The 19610-nt window shown below is 38.3% G+C and overlaps 2 protein-coding genes across 2 annotated transcripts; both read right to left on the bottom strand.

Moving 5' to 3' along the window:
* Nucleotides 1-802: 802 nt before the first annotated feature.
* On the bottom strand, nucleotides 803-4266 carry LOC149844476 (multiple organellar RNA editing factor 9, chloroplastic-like). The gene is made up of 5 exons (XM_089997232.1): nucleotides 3875-4266; nucleotides 2082-2179; nucleotides 1935-2000; nucleotides 1663-1842; nucleotides 803-1064 (listed from the first exon to the last, which is right to left on the bottom strand). The coding sequence occupies exons 1-4, from the start codon at nucleotides 4252-4254 to the stop codon at nucleotides 1664-1666; spliced, it is 723 nt and encodes a 240-aa protein (XP_089853358.1). The 5' UTR covers nucleotides 4255-4266; the 3' UTR covers nucleotides 803-1064; nucleotide 1663.
* Nucleotides 4267-9539: 5273 nt separating this feature from the next.
* LOC149844477 (uncharacterized) lies at nucleotides 9540-18960 on the bottom strand. Its single transcript, XM_089997233.1, has 4 exons — nucleotides 18875-18960; nucleotides 10519-11003; nucleotides 9739-9872; nucleotides 9540-9664 (listed from the first exon to the last, which is right to left on the bottom strand). Exons 1-4 carry the CDS (start codon nucleotides 18948-18950, stop codon nucleotides 9634-9636), a joined length of 726 nt encoding a protein of 241 aa, XP_089853359.1. The 5' UTR covers nucleotides 18951-18960; the 3' UTR covers nucleotides 9540-9633.
* Between the last annotated feature and the right edge of the window lie 650 nt (nucleotides 18961-19610).

Genomic DNA, 19610 nt, shown 5'->3' on the forward strand with positions numbered 1-19610 from the left:
TATTTATTATTTTCGCTTTCTACTCACTTTCCCCTCGCTTTTTCACATGTTTCCTTTTGATTTTTATTTTCTTCTACAATCGCTTACAAAATAAATCCTGCTTCACGCTTTATGCTATATTTCCACACTTCTCTATTTCAACTTCACACATTGATTTCCATATCTATTTCATATCTTGGTAATTATGCTCTAATCCTCGGATCTCAGATTCAACGTTGAGGCCTGTGGCAATCAAAAGCCCTCTAAAGTTCAAAATCATAATAACATAATCTTATTAAATTTCGAGCTGGGCTCAAGCTTAACTGAAGGAACTTGGCCTTGAGCTTCAAGGTTCATGGAGAGATGTTACAGTCTAGGCTTCCACTAGGCTCATGTGCAGCCAAGATAGAATTTATGAGCCTAACAGTTCAAATTTTAGGGCTTTAACAGAACAGTTCAATTAACCAACTTTCTGTAAAGCTTGCTACACACATATATCCCTCCGATCAGGTTGAAAATAACACGCCAAGATTTGACTAGAAGCAACATAAGAGGCATGATCCGGTAATGTTTCTCACAGTCTACTAATCATCAATTGCATGAGTTCCAAAAAAGCAGCTTCTGCGGACAAGGAAGCCATGTGTAATAACCCTTCTCTGTTTTTGGTTTTCTCTGCCTGTGTGTGTGTGTGTGTGTGTGTGTGAGAGAGAGAGAGAGAGAGAGAGAGAGAGAGAGAGAGAGAGAGAGAGAGAGAGAGAGAGAGGCACACACACTTTTAAAGGAAGGTAACACCATGTACACAAAAAGGCAAGCACAATGATATGGAAACTGATAAACATTAAATAGCTTAGATTGCTGCTCCAACAGACACCATGTACCAAGTAAAGCACAAAGAGGCATGAAAACACGAAAACATTTAGAGGGTGTCCCCTGACTACAATTCACACATTCACAAGAAATCATGACAGTTTCCATAACTAACTCTTAAACTAGAAATCAGGAAAAGCAATTTGAATTTCAGGGATCCAAAAATCCTCCAGAAAATTTTGGCGTGCCATTGTCATTATAATCCAAGAAATGGATACCTGCCAATCACGAAAACATGAGCAAACCATGAGATGAAACAGAATGGGGCAACTAACCAAGCTATAAGAAACCTCACATTACAAACACCTAGAATACAAAAGGCACGTCTGCTTGGCCCCAAATGAGGATTGTTCGCTCACAATAATGAGAGAATGATTCTCATTTGCTCCATTTCTTATGTGCAAAGTGCAAACAAACAAGAGAAAGTGGGACCGTTAGATTTGAAATCACATTTGGGCTTAATTTACTCACTCTTCATGTGATTCCAAATCACATTCTCTGCCTAGTGATTTTGAATCGCATGAGGGGGCTTGTTTGCTTTGGTCAGAGATGGGAATGAACAATCACAGCTGAGAAAGTAAAAGCTGTGATTGTTGGTCACAAGGTCAATCTTGTGACCAACTTTCACAAGATTGAATGCAAGAACAATCACAGTTGACAATCATGTTTAACTAACCTTGAGAAAGTGCAGGATCTTGAGAAAATCCAAGAATCATAGGGCATTGAAAAAATGCCCGAGATGAAATTACGTGTGATTTCAAATCAAATGAGATGCGAGCAAAAGTGAAAATGTCAAAAATAAAACCTCAGCATTACCTTATTCAGATGATGACTCCGTTTGAGGAACAATTTGCCTGGGTTTTCTTCGTTCAGGAGGGGGTACATTATCCCTTCGCCTCTCATATCTCCTGCTCTCATATTTTGATCCGCTCCGCTGCTTAGGTTGGTAAGTAGGATACTTACAAGGAATTATTTCCCCATTAATATATTTATCACCTGAAGACAACATCAACAGATGATGTTTTTTGCCAACTTTCATATAGAGATATTGAAAATGCATTCCATGCTGTTAGTATAAAGTAACCTACCTCCATAGTCCTTGTTCTTCACATCAATGTATGAGTCTGGCAATACCCAGAGAACTCCAGGCAATCCTATATAAAGACAAGTGCTTTATATGCGGAATAATATTACAATAAGCAAATGAAACAACAGAACCACCTCCAGATGCTCACCTTTAAATTTCTCTGATGTTTCCTCAGAAACAGTGCATTGAAACCCAGTATAAGTGGTGGTACTGAAGGCATACATGTTCTTTTTTGCTTCTTCCATGCTGCAATCAAACACAACCCATTACAAGAAAATGAAAGGGAATTCCTTCCTCAATGCAAGCAATAAAAACATGTGAGCAACCCTTCTGAATACTCTTTCAAAAATGACTTTTGACAAGGAATAAAGCCAAAATTACAAATGCACAGAGCAAGATAAATGCTACAGTAATCAATATCTGGCACAATAACATATACACAAATATCAAAGCTTGACATTGACTCGAGCCCAGCAAAATTTTAATTTGCATAGGTAGAAGCCATGCACCACATTCCCAAATCATAGTTGGCAAACCCAGTGAGTTGACTCAGGCAATAGGATCCCAACTGGATCATCAATTCAGGACCACCGATCCACATGCCTCTTATGTGTTTTTTTTTGTCATGCATTTTGTGGTTTTAATACATAATGTTCATAAAAAGATACTTATTATAAAGAATCATATGTTTTTAAGTCATAAATATTAACAATTATGTATAGTAGTATACTTGTATAGCTTAGTCATTGATGACATGAGCTAAATTTAGTGATTATGCAGCTTGGAGTTTGCTTTTTTCTATATCTTATTTGGGTAGTAAAACAAAAAAATACATAGTTCTAACTCATCTGAGTTACTGAGTCAACCCACTAACTCGAGTCAAGCGTCCGGTGATCCGAATTTGCGTCACGAGTTCGCCATTGGTCAACTATGTCACACATAGCTTCATTCAAAATGCACCCTAATTAGTAGAAAACTCATGAACTAGTATGAAGAAACAAATGTAGTTTTCAAAGCAAAAAAATTAAAAAGGCAATTAGTTGCTTTCAGAGCTTATTGCAAGGGTGCACACAAGGGCTTCACTCATTTGGTAGGGGTGACTCATCAATGTCACCAAGATTTAGAAACCCATGGGAGGCCGAGTACTTCCTGGTGGGCAATGGGGAACTGGGTTTTAATGCCATGGCTCGGTGAGTGACGTAGTTTTTCCTCAATTACCCAAGAAAAGGCTTACTGCAATGGTAGTACTATATATGTCCAATCATCTTTTTCTTTCTAAGAAAATCTCAATGCACCATATGCCAGAGCCCATTTACAACGAAATGGTGGAAGCTCTATATGGTAATCCTATGAAATTAGTAACATACCTTCAAAAAATCCACACTATACTAATTTAACAGTAATATAAACAAACATCATTAAGCATCTAAGAAAGCTTGATACGTGTTTCATTTTGGCCTATTAATGTTTTACTGTATCCTTCACTTATGAGGGCACAAATCCCCCTAAATCAGAAATATCTGATTTTCAATGGTTTTTATTTATCAAACACCTATGCCATTGGCGGGTTTTCCATAGTTTCCCTGTGCCCACATGTTCTCCTAGCAAAAAACTCTTTTCCATCCAAAACTAAGATTATGACATCTACAATGAGGTTTTGAAGAGCACTTTACCCAGACTCTTTAAACAAACAAAACAAGCAAATGAACAACATAGATACATAAATCGCCCTAAAAATTTTCATTAACTATGAACCCCAATACCCTAAAAGAGTTACTCATTCAAGAAATTACTCTTTGGGAGTGTTTTTGACGCACCCACTCATCTCAAAAACTGGGATAAGTTGGGAGACTCCCCATGTGTTCCACAATCCAATATCTCCATTTATCCCACTTTCTGGATAAACCCAAAGTGCGGGAGAAAGAGGGAGGGATCAAATACCTGCCGAGGACGGTAGCGAGGGTGTCGAGATAGGTCTGAATCATCTGCTCCCTTGTAGGGGCGGGGTCCTTTGGGAACTCCATCACGATGAGCCAGTGGTTGTAATCGCACCCCGGCAGCAGTATTGTCTCTCTCGGCTCGTTTCCGCCGCCGCCGCCGCTCCCCCTCCTCGCGTCTCTGACAGCCGCTCGGACCCCGTTTCGACGCGCCGGAAGCCGCGACGAAGCCGCACCGGAGATGCGGAGGGAGGGAAGCAAGGAGTTGAGAAGGAAGGGAGAAACGAGAGAAACACGAGAGGCCGAGGAAGAACTAAGGCTCGAGAGAGAATGGGATGAGAAAATTAGGGTCTCTGAGAGAGGGAGGGAGCCGAGCAACGCCATTTCTAGAGAGAGAGAGAGAGATGAGTAAGGAGATACTATTTATCAAAGGGAAGAAACAACCAAACGAGATATTTTCTTGGGATTTTTCTAAAATCGTCCATTCCTTATGGTTATTCTCATAATCATCCCTGTCTTGATCTTATTGCGAAAATCACCCATTCCTTTTTCACTGTTAAGATAAATTCATCCTTCCATTAACGTAAAGTTAAATTTAACACGGTTAAATGTGGACCATAGTTAAGTAGTAAATAAAATGACCAACATACCCTTGAACCCTAGAATGCAAATCTCTGGCAATGCGCAAGCTCATCTTCTCTTTCAATGACCTGGTCTGCGCACATACAGCGCAAAATAGGGATGTCAATGGGTCGGGTTTACCCAGAGCAAATCCTATAGGGTCCAGGTATGGTGACAAATAAGAAGACCCCAATCTGAACCTGAAAGTCTGATTAATACATGGACCCAGGTATAGTTTATGAAATTTTATATCAGACTCGGGCCTGACTTGAGTTTCAATTATGACCCATAATTTTTTAATGTAAAAATGATTAAAAAATATTATTTTACTGGGTATGGTTCAGACATGGTTCATGCCGTTCTTATTGCTGGGTCTGGGTATGGTTTTTCTTATAGAAGACTCGATTAGACTTAGGTCTAAACCAAATACCATACCCAAAAATATGGTCCAAGACTGGTTTCACTTGGGTCCAAACCAAACTCGACCTGTCAACACCCCTAGTGTGCCACTGATAGTGTATATATTCCATGTTATGTGTCACTGATAGTCACTAGAATATGAGAACTGAAAATATGGACATTTCCAACACTTTTTTTGCAAATCCAACCATGTGGATGCGCTTGGCAGGATGAATTTGCTAGGAATCAACCATTGGATCGTGTATTTTTTGATAAAAAATTGATTTTTGAGTGCTTGAATATTTGTGAAGAATATGAGCCAATGATTCAAGAGCATGGTCTTATGAAACAAGCGTGTAGATCACATTCATACGGTTAGATTGATGAGAAAAAAATAAAAAATTCATAAACATTGTGGTTCACACATTAGTTCTCATATTTTCAGTTCTCATATATATATATATATATATATGGATGACCCAACACCTTTAAATGCAATCTCCCTCTTAAATGCTTTGTTTTCTCGGATTTTTCTGGTTGTTAGGTGTGAGATTACTTTTTTTTAATAGTTTTTTTCATCTTGTGAATTCTTGTTAAGGATTTTTTCCAAATTTCTATGGTTGTCTCCTTGAAGGAACGCTTTTCTATTCCTAGAGTGAATAACTTACTCCTTAGTCTTCCATTTTACCAATTTGGACTCGAGATCCTACTGGCTGAATCTCATAAGTTTTACCGGGTTGGGATCATGTCAAGTCTAGAGTAGGATCCAATTTGGTTTGGGTTAGGAGCTGACACTTGTACAGTTATAACGTTTGATCCAAATCTAAATCTTAATTGTAATACGCCAAATCTAAATGAGATTTGGTGATGTAGGTTTCAATCTGGTTCTAAAATATTTTTGTGGACTAGATTCAACTGAGGCCTGCTTGGTTTCATTCTACGTAAGGAAATGTTTAAAATTAGAATGAGCACTGATTTTCTAAAAAGTACTGTAGGCTTAGCCCATGTGAAAGTTTTTCATGTAAAAACTGTTTTGAAGAAGATATCAATGAATTTATGTATAAAAAGTAGTTGGTAGTGCGAAAAAATGAGGCCTACTTGTGCTAGCTAGACACTTTCCCACCCCACCATGATTGATTTGATTTGATGTTTGTTTCATGATAGAAAAAGATTACATAGGTTGCCAACTCAGCATCCTAGTGTATTGCATGAAACAATCCAGGCAGAAGGCAACTTTTTGTTTACATGTAAAATGCCAAGGATTGGTACTATAGATATGAATCTGGACACAGATCTAGAAAAAAGTTTCTGAATCCATCGGATCACACAGATTGGAGGATCTTCTGGTCTTCGGGATTTGAAATCCAATTAATGATCTCGTATCTACAGTTCTCTGGTCCGAAACCACCTGAAAACCATGGATTTCAGGCTATTTTGAGATATGAGATCCTCTGTTTGGGGGGAGATCAGATCTGGCATGGATCCATACCTTGATTGGCATGCCCATGGATCTTTGGGAGAGATCTGTGGTATTGAAATACGCCCTCAAGCAAGTATTTTCATGGGATTTGGATTGAAGGTATGATCAGAAACAATCCACGTGTACCCCAATAGTGCAAAAATAGATTTGCAGTAACTTCAAATTTGGTTTGGATTAGAAATGACAAAAAATAGATTTTGAAAGCCAATAGGGTTTAGATCCAAATAACTAGATTGCCATATTTGCTATGGATCTTACTATTAAAAATGGGATAGCATTTGTTACCCTCGTGGGTAAGGAACTCCCTAACTGGAACTCATAGGGGAAGGTTGACATAATGGGATTCAATGGTTGCAACAGACAGAGCGATCCATGGAGCGGCTAAGTGCCAAAGCCAATCACCTGACAGCATTTCATGTGCGGCCCGCACTCTGAAATGCAATGCTGACATGTGATTGACTATGACTCTTAGCAATGTCATTTAACCGCTCCTTTGATCTCAACTCGCAACAGGTGTCGGTTCAAATAGATTGTGAAAATGTTTTCTTTATTTCAAGTTTAATATCTAAATTTTTTTTCGACTCTTATGTTTGTGCCTAACATGATGTTTATTTTTTTAATTATCCTTAATTTCAAGTGAAAATAAAACTTTCAAAGAAACTAGTTTCTACTCTGGCTTTAGGAAAAAAAAAGTATATTTGAAAGGCAAGCAAAGGCTTCTTTAAGATACCTGAGCCTCTTTACCTAGAAAAGATCCTCAAGTTTACGAAGCAAGCCGACTCAAGTGTTGTTAATAACGTTGCGAATCGGCCGTATCTGTAAAAAATCGATACAAAACAAGCTGAATTAGTTTTTTTTCTTAATTTTTTTTAAAAAGGATATAAATTATTTTTAATAATATGTTTCTGACACACGTCATCTGTTGGTTAAAAATTGGCCGATTCAGCTCGATTTGTTGTTTCAGAATCGGAATCAGCCGATTCCCTCTGAATCATTTTGAAAACTGATTAAGGGTCCGATGCCATTCTGACAACATTGGGCTGGCTCACAAGTGGGGGTGTCAACAAGCCTGGTTTACCCAGACCCCACCCAAACCAAACCTTATAGGGTCCAGTATGGTATGGTGATAAATAAAAAGAGCCAATTAAGACCTGAGTCCAGACCTGAAGGTCCAATTAATACATGGACCCGGGTATAATTTGTGAAATTTTATACCAGACTGGGTCCCAACCCGAGTTCTGATTAAGACCCGCAAATTTTCATTGTAAAAATGATAAAAAAAATATGGTTTCACTGGGCATGATCCCTTGGTTCATGTAATTCTTTTCGGGTCCAAGTATGATCTTTTTTATAGTGGACCCGATTAGATTTGGGTCCAGACCCAATACCATACACAAAAATCTGGTTCAAGTCTGATTCTACCTGGATCAAACCAAACCTGACCCGTTGACACCCCTACTCACAAGGTGTTGAAGGCACAAGCCTTTAAAACCTCAAACATAGCCTCTAAAGCAGTATAATCATACATCCTAGTGGTAGTATCAAGTCGAAACAGAATAAAAAGCATTTATGTCCCGGACAGCCAAACCTAAAATGTATAATAATCTAAGAATTTAGTTTTACATTAGCTTTTTAGTTTGAAGTTGAAAAGCAATTAAAGATCCAATGAGTTGCAAGTAGGGATGTAAACTGTTCTAGTTTGGGTCGGATACGTGACTGACCCGAATCACCCAAATCCGTTTTCTCGGGTTTGGTAAAGCATTTTACATCCTATAATATAAACCGGTCCAGGGTTTTGGTATTAGACCATCGGATTCAGTTTTGGATTTTTGTTTAATAAGGAAATCCGATAAGCGGCTTGTATGGCTTGTATGTTTAAAAAGTATGTGGTTGGTACTTCACGGATAAAGCTATTTTCAAAAACAGCTTTACAACAAAAAGTTTCCGTTCAAACCTGCATGAATGATTGTCAGATATGACACAGGACACCTTGTGGAAACTCATCAATAAGGTTTCTCCATATATATATATACTCTCTCTATCATCCTGTCTGGCACTTGCACATAAAGCACCTAACCAACATTACAACAACAACAACTACTACGCCTTCATCCCAAAACAATTGGGGTCGGCGATATGAACCAAAAAAGAAAATCATTCTGTGTCTTCCACATGAATTCTTTTCCTCTAATCATTTCTATCCAATGCCATGTCCTCGGTGAGGTTCAAAGCATTCATATCATTTCCTATCACCTCCATCCATGTCTTCCTAGGCCTACCTCGACCTCTTTTAACTAATATATTTTCTCATTTCTCCATCCTTCTAACTAAAGCATCATTAGGCCTTCGCCGAATATGCCCAAACCATCGTAAACTATTCTCTCTCATCTTATTTTCAATGGGTGCAATGCCTACCTTCTTACGTATCTCCTCGTTCTGAATCTCAGCTTTTATTGTATTTCCACACATTCATCTCAGCATACACATATCAGCTACACTCATTTTTTTAATATGATGTCTCTTGACAGCCCAACATTCCGTACCATATAGTAAAGCGGACCTAATAGTCGTCCTATAAAATTTTTCCTTCAACCGCAATGGCATTTTACGATCGCATAACACTTCAGTTGCACTTTTCCATTTCATCCACCCAACCTTTATCCTATGATTTACATCTCCAATTTCTCCATACTTTTGAATGATAGATCCCAAATATTTGAAACAATCATCCACCGGTATTTCTTGCTCACCAAGCTTCACTACACTCCCATCACTACTTCGTTGCTTACTAAACCGACATTCCATGTATTCTGTCTTACTCTTACTCAACTTAAAACGTCTTGCTTCTAATGTCTGTCTCCATAATTCTAACTTAGCATTAACCCCCAGCTCTAGACTCATCAGCTTATAAAATTGTACCATATAATAAAGCACCTAACCAACATTGCCTTAAAAAATTTCTATGGTACATTATCTGTGTCTGCAAGACTGAAACCATGTGGCAGTGTAAATTACACAACAGCTTATAAGATGGCAAGTCCGCGCATCAAACAAATCCTCAAGAATCATTCATGGTCCTGATCACTTCCATTAAAGAGATTGTGCACATTCATGTATAGAAAAAGTAATCTCATTCAAATACAGAAATCTCACCATTCCATCCGGATGTGGCAAGAACATTAGGAATGACTGGATGAAATGCAACATCTATGCATGCCTGTTCATATGCCGTTATCTTTTTTAATAGCTCAGAGGATTTGTAGTCATAAAAGTACACACAACCATCTGATGATCCTGAAACAAGTATATCACCACTCAAATTGAAATTACACTTGACTGGGAAACCAGCTACTCCATGCTTTTCATACCTTTTGTACTTGTCCAATTTGAAAGGCTGCTTTGATGAGAAAATTGCAACATAGTTTCCATTAGATTGTGCTACAAAACAAGAATCAAAGGGATGATACCTAATACATGGGCATGTGTATGCTTCCACATAAACCTGCAGTAAACAAAAGAGTCTTTATTAAGAAATTCTCAACAGCATAACAGATATAGGTAACTTTGAGGGAAGAAAATTTTCTCAAACTCGTGCATGTATGAGTGGATCACAAAAAAATGCTATTAATAATTCGAAAATAATTAAATGCTAGTCAATAACTATTACGATTTAAATTTATGACAACCATCATTGTCATTATCATCAAGCCTTTCCCCAGTACATGGGGTAGGCTTTATGAGTTATGTTTCTTCATTCCGTACAATCCTTCGTATTGCGTCTCACTGCATTACTCCATGTCTTGAATGGTCTTCCTATTTTACTAATTTCATTCCCTTACATTGTGTCCCTCTTCCTTATTGGTGTTGTGATAAGTCTTCACACAATATGTCCAAACCATCTTCAATGACGTTCTCTAATTTTTCTTTTGTGGGTAGTATTCCCAAACATTTTCTGACATTCATTTCTAATCTTTCCTTTTCTGCAGCTCCATGACAATCTTTCAATAAAAACAATATTAATACCACATAACCTAAACACTCTTTCAGCATTTTACCAATTAAGGTTATTTATTTTATACTTATGGGAACAAAAAGAATTCATGTGAATGTACTTGCAGAATATGTAAGGCCAACATTGCACCAAGTACCTGGTTAGATAGAGGAACCTGCCGTGCTATATCCCAAACAATGATAGAATTCTCACTGACATTAGCTCTTGACACATCACTGGAGGAAATAAATTGCTTGGCATTGACACTAATGTCGATATCCAGGATGGGTCCAAGCCTTTTAACAAATTCATTCACCACCTTGTTGACTCTTATATCCCAAAGCCGCAAACTACCATTTGAGCCACCAGAGAAGAAAAGATTTGAATTATCAGGATGGAACCGGATGACTCTCACAACTTGGTCCTCCTTAAAATGCTGCACTTGTGCCCCCGTCTCAACATCGAAAAACCTTGATGCACCATCATATCCACAGGTCAGTAAATACAGGCCCTGCTGGGACCACCTCACATCCATGACTGCAGCATTGTGGTCATCGAAAGTGCGTGCCTTCTGCTGACCTCTATTCCAGACATTCCACACGCAGATAGTCTGATCCATTCCAACAGAGGCAAGAAGATGGGCTGCAAAACTGCTTCCATTAAAGAAAGAGAATGCACAGCAAAATTTAAAGTGAAAGAATGTTGAAATACAACAGATTTTTTATTTTCTTTTTTATTCAAGATGCCTCTACTACAAAAAGTAAAATCTTCCATACAAACTGAATATCAGGAGTTCTGAACCACAGGCATAACTATCATGCACAATGTAAGTGAGACTGAACAGAAATGGCAACCTTCAAAACAGAAAAAGTGCCAAAAATAATTCAAACATTGAAAAAGTAGGAGATAACTGACAGATGATATGCATGAAACCAAACATGCACTTTGTGACAAGAATAATAGTTCAAAAAGTTTCAAGAAATCATAGGATTGCACCATCTAGGTGTGTCTGCATAAATATCTGTATGTGTATAAAATATGCCCTCATCAAATGAAATTTTAATGATGTAGACGTATTAATACTTTCACTCAACTATCACCATCATTACCTTTTTCATGCAAGTACAACTTCATTTAGAGATGCAGCTAAGACAAGTAAACTGAGATGCCCAACCAGCTCATCTAAGTGCTCATGCAAACTCACAAAATGGGCTTGACAAGCAGACTATGAGCTCAATATGATTAACAAGCAAAGTCTCAAAGAGAGCTACCCAACTGGGTAGATTAAAGTGCATCTAGTATTTAACATATGACCACTAATAGTTAGTGTGCAGTGCAGTTGATTGGAGTGCGTGTGTGGCTGTCATTAGGAAGTCAAGTGAGCTGGCATTGAACCTAAACAAGCAGAAGCAAAATGAGCGAAGCTTGGCCCCTTTGACTCATTAAGAAGCCCTAGATGAGAAAAATAAAATGTTTATGGTCCATGGCTGCTTTGAAAACAAGGTGCTCAAGGCTGGTTTACTTTTGAAATTAGCACATAAGGATCCTTCACAATCACAAGGTTTTACATATTTATTCCTTGTTAATAATGGTTTGTTGCTTATACCATTAAAAATAAAAAGAAACAGAAGAAATTATAATTACCATCTCTACAGATGATAATTTCAAATTATACAATGGAAAATAGGATGAATGAGAAAAAGAAATCGGAAACAGAAGAAACAAAAGAAGAGATGTTTCAAAAACAAAATCTTTGTATTGAAATTCCAGATCCCTCTGAGGGATATCTTGTTAAAATATAGTATACGTATGGATCTGGATCCAGATCCATACACGTTATATCAAAACATGCACGCCTCTTAATGTTTCATTAATGGCAATATTGTAATATCATATTCCTCATGTTTATATATATGAATTAGGGCTTGGAGGTCGTGTATTATTCTGCCGCCCCAGCCTTTGGCTTCTCTCTGTCTTTCTTTTTGTTTCCTGTGCAGGTGATGCGTGAAGAAACCCATCTCACTCATATTCTTTCATGGTATCAGAGCCGTAGCTGTGGAACCCTACCAGCCACCCATTCAACGAGATCATGTTCTTAGGCTGCGTGAAGACTCCTTCAGCCGTGAAGACATCCTGTTCTTTCTTCTTCAACATCGTCTGTCAAGTCTTCGGTTGCGTCTCTTCCCTTTTCTTAAGACTCGTGAAGACTCATGTTCTTTCTTCTTCAACATCGTCTTCAACATCCTTCAGCCGTGAGGTCATCTCCTTCTTCTTCTTCAATATCATCATCTGATTGTATCTCCTCTTTTGATATCACTTCTTTTATCCCCAACTGCACTTACTGTGTTCTATCTTGGCGTGCGTTAATATTTTCCTAAGTATATGCTGGCATCGATTTCTTCTAAAATCTTCAACGTCATCATCTGACTGTATCGCCTTCTTCCATATCAATTCTTTTATCCCCAACTGCACTTAACGTGCATTAATATTTTCCCAAGTCTTGATGTTTTCCATCCTTTTTTAATCGGCAGTGAAATCAGATTTTTCTGTGCAACGCCTATAGGCAGACTGTAACAGATTACATTCTCGTTCTAAAAAAAAAAGGAATTCCCTTTCAAAGTATTGGTTGCACAAGTACATATTCTTACTGCAACACTGCTGATTGATTAAGTGATCTCAACTTAGTTTGCTTTCTTCAATCCTTTTTTGTTCGCCTATTCATTGTTGCCATTAATATGGATTCATAGTCGTCATCGGGTCCCTCTGCAAGTTTTTTAAATCAACTTGTCACAGAAAAACTTACTCATTCTAATTTCTTAACATGGAAGAGACAAATACTTCCGTTTATCCGGAGTCAGGATCTCGATGAACATCTAGATGGCTCCATTCCTGTACCACCACGGCTTATTTTGCAGGAAACCAAGGATGAAAGGGGTGATGCATTTACCAAATCTATTAAGAATCCAGAATATACCACTTGAGAAAACGGGATCAATCTTTGGTTGCGTATATTACGTCAACACTCTCTCAAGAAGTGTTGGCTACTCTTTCAGATGATTGCACTGCGGCAGATTTATGGAGTAAGCTCTCTCAGACATACTCTCAGATATCAGAAGCCCGAGTTATGTATTTAAAGAATGAGTTTCAAAGCTTAAAGAAAGGCTCCATGACAGTTATGGAATACATAGGCCGCTTGAAGAGTATTACTGACCAATTGGTTGTTATTGGGAGTGTTATTTCAGATAAAGACAAAGTACAACAACTCCTTAATGGGTTGGGCCCTGATTTTGACGTGTTTACCACAGCTTTGACATGTCTTCCTCACTTGCCCAATTTTGACGATCTTCAAGCAAAACTTTTCCAACATGAGATGATTATGAAACAAAGGGCAGAAGGAAATGAATCAGCTCGTTCTCATTCAGTTTTGGCTATGGGGACTTCTGTAGGTTTTGGACGAGGGAATGCAGGGCATCAAGGGGGCAGAGGTCGAGGTCGCTTTGGACAGGGAGGACGTGGTATCTTACCCACACCTAATACTTCGGGTGTCTCTAATGCAGGGAATCAGAGGAGAGTGCCCACTTGTTTCTTATGTAACAAAAGAGGACATGTGAAAGTTGATTGTTGGTTTAACCTGCAGAACAGAGGAACAATAAACAAAATTGAAAATAAAACTTCTACTGTGGACATGAAAGCGCCATCTACAGATGTGCAACAACTTTTGTTATCAGCATTGTCACAAATGACGATCAAGCAAAATGAGCAAGGCGAGTGGTACGTTGATTCTGGTGCTGCTACTCATGTCACGGGTAATGCAGGTAAGTTATCTCACTTATTGCCTTATTTTGAAAAATGTAATATAATTACGGGAGATGGAACCTCTCACTCCATTACTCATACTGGCAGTGCACATATTCCTATGTCAAAGTCCTCACTTCATTTGTCTGATGTCGTCCTTGCCCCTAATATTAAAAAGAACATTGTCTCTGTGGCTAAACTTGTTGATGATATGAATTCTTCCGTCGAATTTACTCCCTCTTCTGTTTATGTTAAGGATCTACGAACGAAGGAGACGTTCGCTAAGGGGGAGCGTCAAGGAAACATGTACGTCTTCAAGGAGATTCCCTCAGTGTCTTCGTCTTCAGTCCCAGTTCTCCAGTTGAAGTCGTCCAAGCATTCTTTAGTGTCTTCGCCTTCAGAGCCTTTGTTTTTCCCTTCATTGAAAGTTTTTAATTCATCATATCATTGTAATAAGCCAGACATTTGGCACAGTCGCTTGGGACATTGTAGTCGGGGTTTTGTTGAAAATCTTGTATCTGATGGTCTTCTTCCAGAGTCTAGTTTATCTTCATTTTTAGAAAGTAATAAATGTTCCTCATGTGAACTCTGCAAAAGTCATGTTCTTCCGTTTCATATCATTAATAAAAGAGCTTCAAGGCCATTTGAGATTATTTGTTCCGATGTTTGGGGACCTGCACCTATTCCTTCTCTTTCTGGCAGTCGTTACTATGTTATCTTTGTTGATTCTTATTCCCGTTATACTTGGATATACTTCTTGAAACATAAGAATGAAGTTTTTCAAATATTTCGGGAATTTCATTCGATGGTCAAAACCAAGTTTTCTTGTGATATTGTGCATTTACAATGTGACGGTGGAGGAGAATATTCATCGAACGAGTTTATTGCCTTTCTTCGGGATAAAGGAATAAGTCGACAGGTTTCTTGCCCTCATACCCCTCAACAAAATGGGGTTGCGGAGAGGAAACACAGGCATATTGTCGAGAGTGCGATGAGCATGTTACATGATAGCAATGTACCCGTTAGTCTCTGGACAGAAGTTTTTCATACATCTGTTTATGTCATAAATCGTCTTCCTATGGCACTTCTGGATCGGAAATCTCCCTATTATACTTTATTTGGGCAACATCCCTCTTATGATGAGTTGCGTGTCTTTGGTTGTGTATGTTACGTACATATTGATTCATCACTGCGAAATAAGTTTCAGGACAAGGCCGCTAAGTGCAGATTTGTTGGGTATGCGGATGAATACAAAGGCTATCGATGTTATGACCCTACTACAAAACGTATTAGGACCTCCAGGAATGTTGTTTTTGATGAACAAAATTTTCAGATCAATGACTCTGATGAGTTGCCATCTCGAGAATTAGAGGTATATAATCCATGGATGAGCGCACACCTTGTTGCTAACACAGGAGAATCATGTCAGGCGAATTGTCCTTCCTTCGGCTTGAGTAGAGAGTTGGATGACTCACGGATGCATGTTGAACCATCTTCAGTTGAGCCACCTCCAGTAGAGCCACCTCCAGTAGAACGTTTTTCTGGACAGATATACACAAGGAGGGATAAAATACAGGGCCGAAGAATGTGGAAAGCATCGCCAATGATCCGGCTCAAAGGTTATCACGCATTAGGCATCCTATTCAACGATGGGTGAGTTATGAGACCTTTTCCCTTGACTTCCAGTTGTTTATGTCTCAACTCACAAAATAGGAGGAACCCACCTGTTTTAATCAAGCCCCTCAATCCCGTCATTGGACTGAAGCTATGAATGAAGAAATGGAAGCACTTCATGAGTGCCAGACTTGGGAAATAGTACCTCGACCGGAAGGAAAGAATGTTGTTGGCTCAAAATGGGTTTATAAAACAAAGTATAAACCCGAAGGTAGTATTGACCGATATAAGGCGCGACTTGTTGCTCGAGGGTTCACACAACAATATGGTGAAGATTACGATGAGACCTTTAGTCCGGTATTCAAAATGGGTACAATTCGTGTCATCATATCCCTAGCAGTCGATCGAGGATGGAGGCTTAGCCAGATGGATGTTAAAAATGCATTCTTGCATGGAACTTTAAAAGAGGAAGTATATATGGAGCAACCACCTGGATATGTTGAGAAGGACCTTACTGCCTGGGTGTGCAAACTAAGGAAATCTCTGTATGGGTTGAAGCAGGCGTCTCGTTCTTGGTTTGAAAGTTTCTCTATGCAAATCCAAGGCTATGGTTTTAGAAGATGCTCTCTGGATCACTCTCTCTTTATTTATCAAAAGAGAGACATCGTTATACTTCTTCTTATATATGTTTATGACATTGTGATCACTGGGAGTTCAGATAACCATGTGCAAGACGTGAAGCGATTTTTAATGAAAACTTTCAAGATGAAAGATTTAGGGGAGTTGAGGTACTTCCTTGGTGTGGAAGTTGACAGACAACAGGACACATTGACACTCATGCAACAAAAATACACTCTTGATCTTCTGGAAAGAGCCGGGATGACGAATTGCATACCAGTCAGTACTCCCAGTATATTACATCAAAGGCTGAGCTCTGAAAATGGCCATCTTTGTGTCAACCCTACAACGTATAGAAGTCTCATGGGGATGCTGCAATATTTGACCTTTACCAGACCTGATATAGTTTATGCTGTTAATCAGGTATCCCAGTTTATGCATGCTCCAACGGAAGGTCATATGGAAGTTGTGAAGCGCATTCTACGCTATTTAAAAGGAACTATAGGAGACGGACTTGTTTATCGCAAGAACAATAACCTATATAAAGGACATGAACTCATCACTTATACAGACGCAGATTGGGTAGGAGATCCAGATGAGAGACGGTCTGTATCTAGATATTGTGTATATATTGGACACAATTTAGTGTCCTAGAACAGCAGAAAACAAAAGGCAGTGGCACAATCAAGTACAGAGGCTGAATACAGGTCGATGGCTGCAGACACGGCAGAAGCTACATGGATTAGACATTGATTGAGTGACCTTGGGGAGACACTTATTCAATCATTTCTTCTATGTGATAATCAAAGCGCAATAAACATTGCGTGTAATCCTATTCAACATAGCAGAACAAAGCATATTGAAATTGATCAACATTTTATACGGCAGAAAGTCGAGATGAAGGAGATAGAACTACGTCATGTTCGAACAGAAGATCAAGTGGCAGACTTGTTTACCAAAGGGTTAACAGGACGACAATTTTGGCTATTGAAGAGCAAGTTGTACATGCTTCAAAACCACGTACAACTTGAGGGAGGGTGTTAAAATATAGTATGCGTATGGATCTGGATCCAGATCCATACGCACGTTATATCAAAACGCGCATGCCTCTTAATGTTTCATTAATGGCAATATTGTAATATCATATTCCTCATGTTTATATATATGAATTAAGGCTTGGACGTCGTGTATTATTCTGCCGCCCCAGCCTTTGGCTTCTCTCTGTCTTTCTTTTTGTTTCCTGTGCAGGTGATGCGTGAAGAAACCCATCTCACTCATATTCTTTCATATCTTTGGTGAAACATAACCAAGAACCAATTTAAAAGTAGTTTTGCAAACAGTGAACATTAGGAAATATCAAACTAGTCTATTTGAACCGTCTAGGTATTGACTCAGTAAAGCTAGCATTACTATTACTACCAAGAAGTCTTGAAATTAATAATTGTTTATCTCAGTTTTATTCCTATACTAACATTTGTTGGCAGAAAGGAAATATAGAATGTGTAAATGTGGAAGCAATAAATCCAGATAAAACTTGACCCTGTTGTAGAGAATGGAAATCTGAACCTATTCATTTCTTGGTTTCATAATTCATCAAAGTTGGTAATAAATGCTGCATTTCTCCATTAGAGGCTCCAAAGGACACTGTAGCCGTTGTTCGCCCATACAATATGAGAAAAGCAGAAATGCAAGTTCCCACATTATCGAAAGATTGCTGGCACATCTGCACAAGTAAAGAAGAAGTCCACGAAGGTTTATCTCTCTTTTCCTAATGCCAAGCAGGTTTTTCCATTCCTAGATGGCATGTTGGAAGAAGTTGGGTATCGTCGACCCATACTACAATGAGGTCTTAATCCTTTTTTATGTAAAATGAGCAGGAGGATGAGGTTGGGCATCATCAACCCATACTAAAATGAGGTCTCCATCCTTTTTATGTAAAAGATGTGGGAGGATCTAAAAATATTTAACTTCACAACTAAGAAACATAAGAGATACACATATATCATAACAGAATGGCATAACTTCCATCATATGGTTTAATCATTTACAAAAAACAATATTTCGATTGGAAAATTCACAAACTTCATCAACACAAAATATGGATTGGGAGAAAAGCAAAAGTTGAAATGGTTTCATCCGTCTTTGGTGGAAAAAGAGAGATAAGGGCATACATGTCTCTTCAATAATCTGATTGTTGGTAAAGGCCTAGTATTCCACAGATATTTTTCCTAGTTTTTTATTCACAAGATTGACAAACAAGGATGCGCAACCATATCCATCCATTTAACTGGGTTTTAGAGCATGTGCTTCATTATTCTCTGGAAGTTTCAAACAAAAGTCTCCACTCAAATAATTCATTGCATGAGTATGATCAAAGATTCAATCATACAGCATCTGTGGTACATTAACACCACACGAATCTATTTAACATACCTTACTATACTTGCCTTAAGTACCAAAGAACCATTAAAATAAAGGGTTCTCACCTGTTGTTGGGCACCAGTGGATGGCATTCACAGCATTTAAGTGGCCAGTTAGACTAACAGAGCATCTTTCTGGCATTTTAGTTCGATTGATATGAATATCCGCTTTGCAGTTTAATGAAGACAAAGCATGAGAAGGCAAATCTGCATCTAACATACTGCCTGAAATCACATGAAAAGAATGGATTTTAAGAATGCCCATTAAGGTTACCAAGATGGGTCTAAGAGCGTCAGAATGTCTAAGATGCACAAAACTGCTGTTTTTAATGAACCAAACAAAGTGTCCAAACTACTCATCGAAAAAAAAACTAGGAAAAGAATAACCATATGACTAACAAGTAACAACAAAAATTCCTATACAAGACAGAAGATGCCAATGTGGTAGTGAATCTTGCATAACTCAACTACAATGTAGCGAATCAATAAGTTTCATAGAAAATCATATATTATAATCATTGAGGAGCAAATAGAGAGAGAATAATTCAAGGGAAAATAAGACAAACTTATGATCAAATGCGATATATTTGCTCAAAATTACAACAAATTGACAAGGGAAAATGGAAAAGGCAATCGTAGACACTCTCAATCAATATGTGTCTTTTTTCTCTTTTAGAGGATAATGATATATAGAAAATACCATGGCCTGCAGTGGATGTTAACATGCTCACCACAAATTTATACCCCTACAAGTTTAAATGTGACATGAGGTTTCATGCCTTAATTGTTAGAAACATGGGTA

This window comes from Nuphar pumila, chromosome 2, assembly GCF_984573655.1.
Source record: "Nuphar pumila chromosome 2, dmNupPumi1.hap1.1, whole genome shotgun sequence".
Taxonomy (NCBI): domain Eukaryota; kingdom Viridiplantae; phylum Streptophyta; class Magnoliopsida; order Nymphaeales; family Nymphaeaceae; genus Nuphar; species Nuphar pumila.